At 39.9% G+C, this 2,441-nt stretch overlaps 1 protein-coding gene across 1 annotated transcript in view; it reads left to right on the top strand.

Moving 5' to 3' along the window:
• Positions 1 to 1,719: 1,719 nt before the first annotated feature.
• LOC100959117 (ceruloplasmin-like) overlaps positions 1,720 to 2,441 on the top strand; it is a 40,612-nt gene continuing 39,890 nt past the window's right edge. The window contains 1 exon segment of the mRNA XM_012804920.2: positions 1,720 to 1,874. Coding sequence (XP_012660374.1) covers positions 1,720 to 1,874 — 155 coding nt within the window.

Here is a 2,441-nt window from a genome sequence, read left to right as displayed (position 1 = left end):
TCTGAGATATGTCACCAAGGGCTAAAAGCAAGCTACCGAATCATACATATCATATGTGCTGTCTTTGTCTACTTCTAATTCTTCATTTCTAAACATAACCCAGAGTACCAATCTATCTGTTCATAATTGTAAAATATCAAAAAAACACCTAATAGCAATGGATATTCCAATACATGATAATGGAGAGATCAGATGAACAGCGTATAAGAAGTCCCTCTCCTTCCTTTGCTGAGTATAATCCCAGCCACGGCACTCTATTTGTTTGTTCAAAAAAAAAAAAAATGCAACAATCATTTCTTGTTACCTCTAGAAGGTATTAAAGAACAAGTGCCCTCCAACCATATAGGATTTATAATCTATGGAAGGAAGCAAAATACAGCATGATAATTTAAGCGACAGTATGAAGCCGGAAGTGGTTAATTGCCAAAGTGCTGTGGCTGATGAATTCAGAAAGGGGGTGTCTGGAAGCAGAAGTGGCCAGGGAAGACTTCCCTGAGAAACAGAAGTTTCAGTGTCGTCTTGAAGAATGGGAAAAAAGTGGATTAGCCAAGAAAAAGAGAGGCCAGCGGAGGGAATACGAGGCTGGGGAATGGTGAAGAGAATCAGATGAATTCAGGAAGCCTCCTCCAACGATGGGGAAAGGGGTGTACTGTTGATTAACACTCGTTAAATGTAGACTGTGCATTGACGTGTGTGTCCCCAAGACCTACAGCATGTGCTGTCTTATTTTAATTTTTACAGCTTCCTAATTGGGTAAGTAATATTAGTATAATTTTATAAATGAAAAAGTTGAGTTAAACAATCATATGTGAAAAGCAGTAGAGCTAAGGGTCAAACCCAGAGCCGCCTGATTCCAGGGCCCCTGCCTTCTCCCTCACAACACACCAGGACCCCAACAAGACAACTCTCCAGAGGGAAGGGATCCTGAATGTGAATTTTGGAGACAAAATTGGGATATCAGATTGGGACCTAGATCATGGATAATCTGAAATGTCAAGAAATTTGAGAAAAATTTAAAGAAAGTTTTAAACAACAAAGAATTCAAATATGATCTTTTGATAAAAGTAATACTTAATGAAGACTGTTCTGGGAATTTTATGCAAGATGGACTAAACCAGCAAGAAAATAGGGGCTGGGGACTAGACAGGAAACTATTCCTGTAATTTAGGAATAGAGCTAGTTTATAATAGATAATAGTTGTCAGAGGATGGTGGATGATCTGGGCAACCCATCTCTCCAGGATGTTGTGCAAGGCTTCACCTGGCCTGACAATGAAAACCAAATGCAGGGCAGCACCTGTGGCTCAGTGGGTAGGATGCTGGCCCCATATACTGAGGGTGGTGGGTTTGAACCTGGCCCCGGCCAAACTGCAACAAAAAATAGCTGGGCATTGTGGTGGGCACCTGTAGTCCCAGCTACTTGGGAGGCTGAGGCAAGAGCATCACCTAAACCCAGAAGCTGGAGGTCGCTGTGAGCTGTGACACCACAGCACTTTACCAAGGGCGATAGAGTGCAACTCTGTCTCAAAAAAAAAAAAAAGAAAGAAAGAAAGAAAACCAAATGTATTTAGAATGCAAATGACATAAACATGGATGAAACAGATGATAGGCTGTTATGCAACTCTGATTTATATAAATAGACAAACAAAAGGAGAAAGCCTGGACTGTAAAAGACAGACAAGACCTACTTAGATAGCTTCTCCAGGCACAGAATTTAAAAATGAATGCCCTTTTACCACTGATCTTTCTGTTTTTCATTAGTTCTCTAGGCTGGGCAAAAGATAGACACTACTACATAAGCATTGAAGAAGTACTTTGGAACTATGCTCCTTCTGGTAAAAATATGCTCAGTGGAAAGCCTTTTTCAGAAGATCAGTAAGTAATATCTATCCATTGAAAAAGTTACTATCAGAAGCAAGCCTTGGTAATTGTTACTCATTGTTGAAATGATGATAAAGGAATTTTCATGATTGATGCTTTCAGAGTACATATGTTTGTTGGTTTAGCATAAGCAAGATATGGAAAGGAGATATTAATATGAATCAGAAATTACTCTGTCCTGAGATGATTGCCACTCTTGCCATCCTAACATGTTAATTTCACAGGTCATATCTAATTCTGTGGTTATCACCGATTTTCTTTGCATGTTCTCAGGTTATAAAACAACACTTTTCCTTCTGCTGTGAGCATAGCTGCCTTCTTGATTTTTTTCTTCAGAAAATTGGGAGGGAGACATCTAGAGGTTGCAAGTGGGGCTCTGATTTGTTGTGGTTTGTGGACAAAACACCCTAATGCTACCAACAAGTGCACGCATGTATTTAAATGTATGAACAATCCTAAGTCAAGGGGATTAACCTAATGCTCGAGCACTATGGTAACTTGAAAGCAGGGTTTGAAACTTTTTTTTTGAGACAGAGCCTCAGGCTGTCCCCTGGGGTAGTA

The sequence above is a fragment of the Otolemur garnettii genome, unplaced genomic scaffold, assembly GCF_000181295.1.
Source record: "Otolemur garnettii isolate 467f Iridium unplaced genomic scaffold, OtoGar3 scaffold00032, whole genome shotgun sequence".
NCBI classification, from domain to species: domain Eukaryota; kingdom Metazoa; phylum Chordata; class Mammalia; order Primates; family Galagidae; genus Otolemur; species Otolemur garnettii.
Note: the sequence above shows the minus strand (reverse complement) of the source record. Positions and strands in the feature narration are given on the sequence as shown.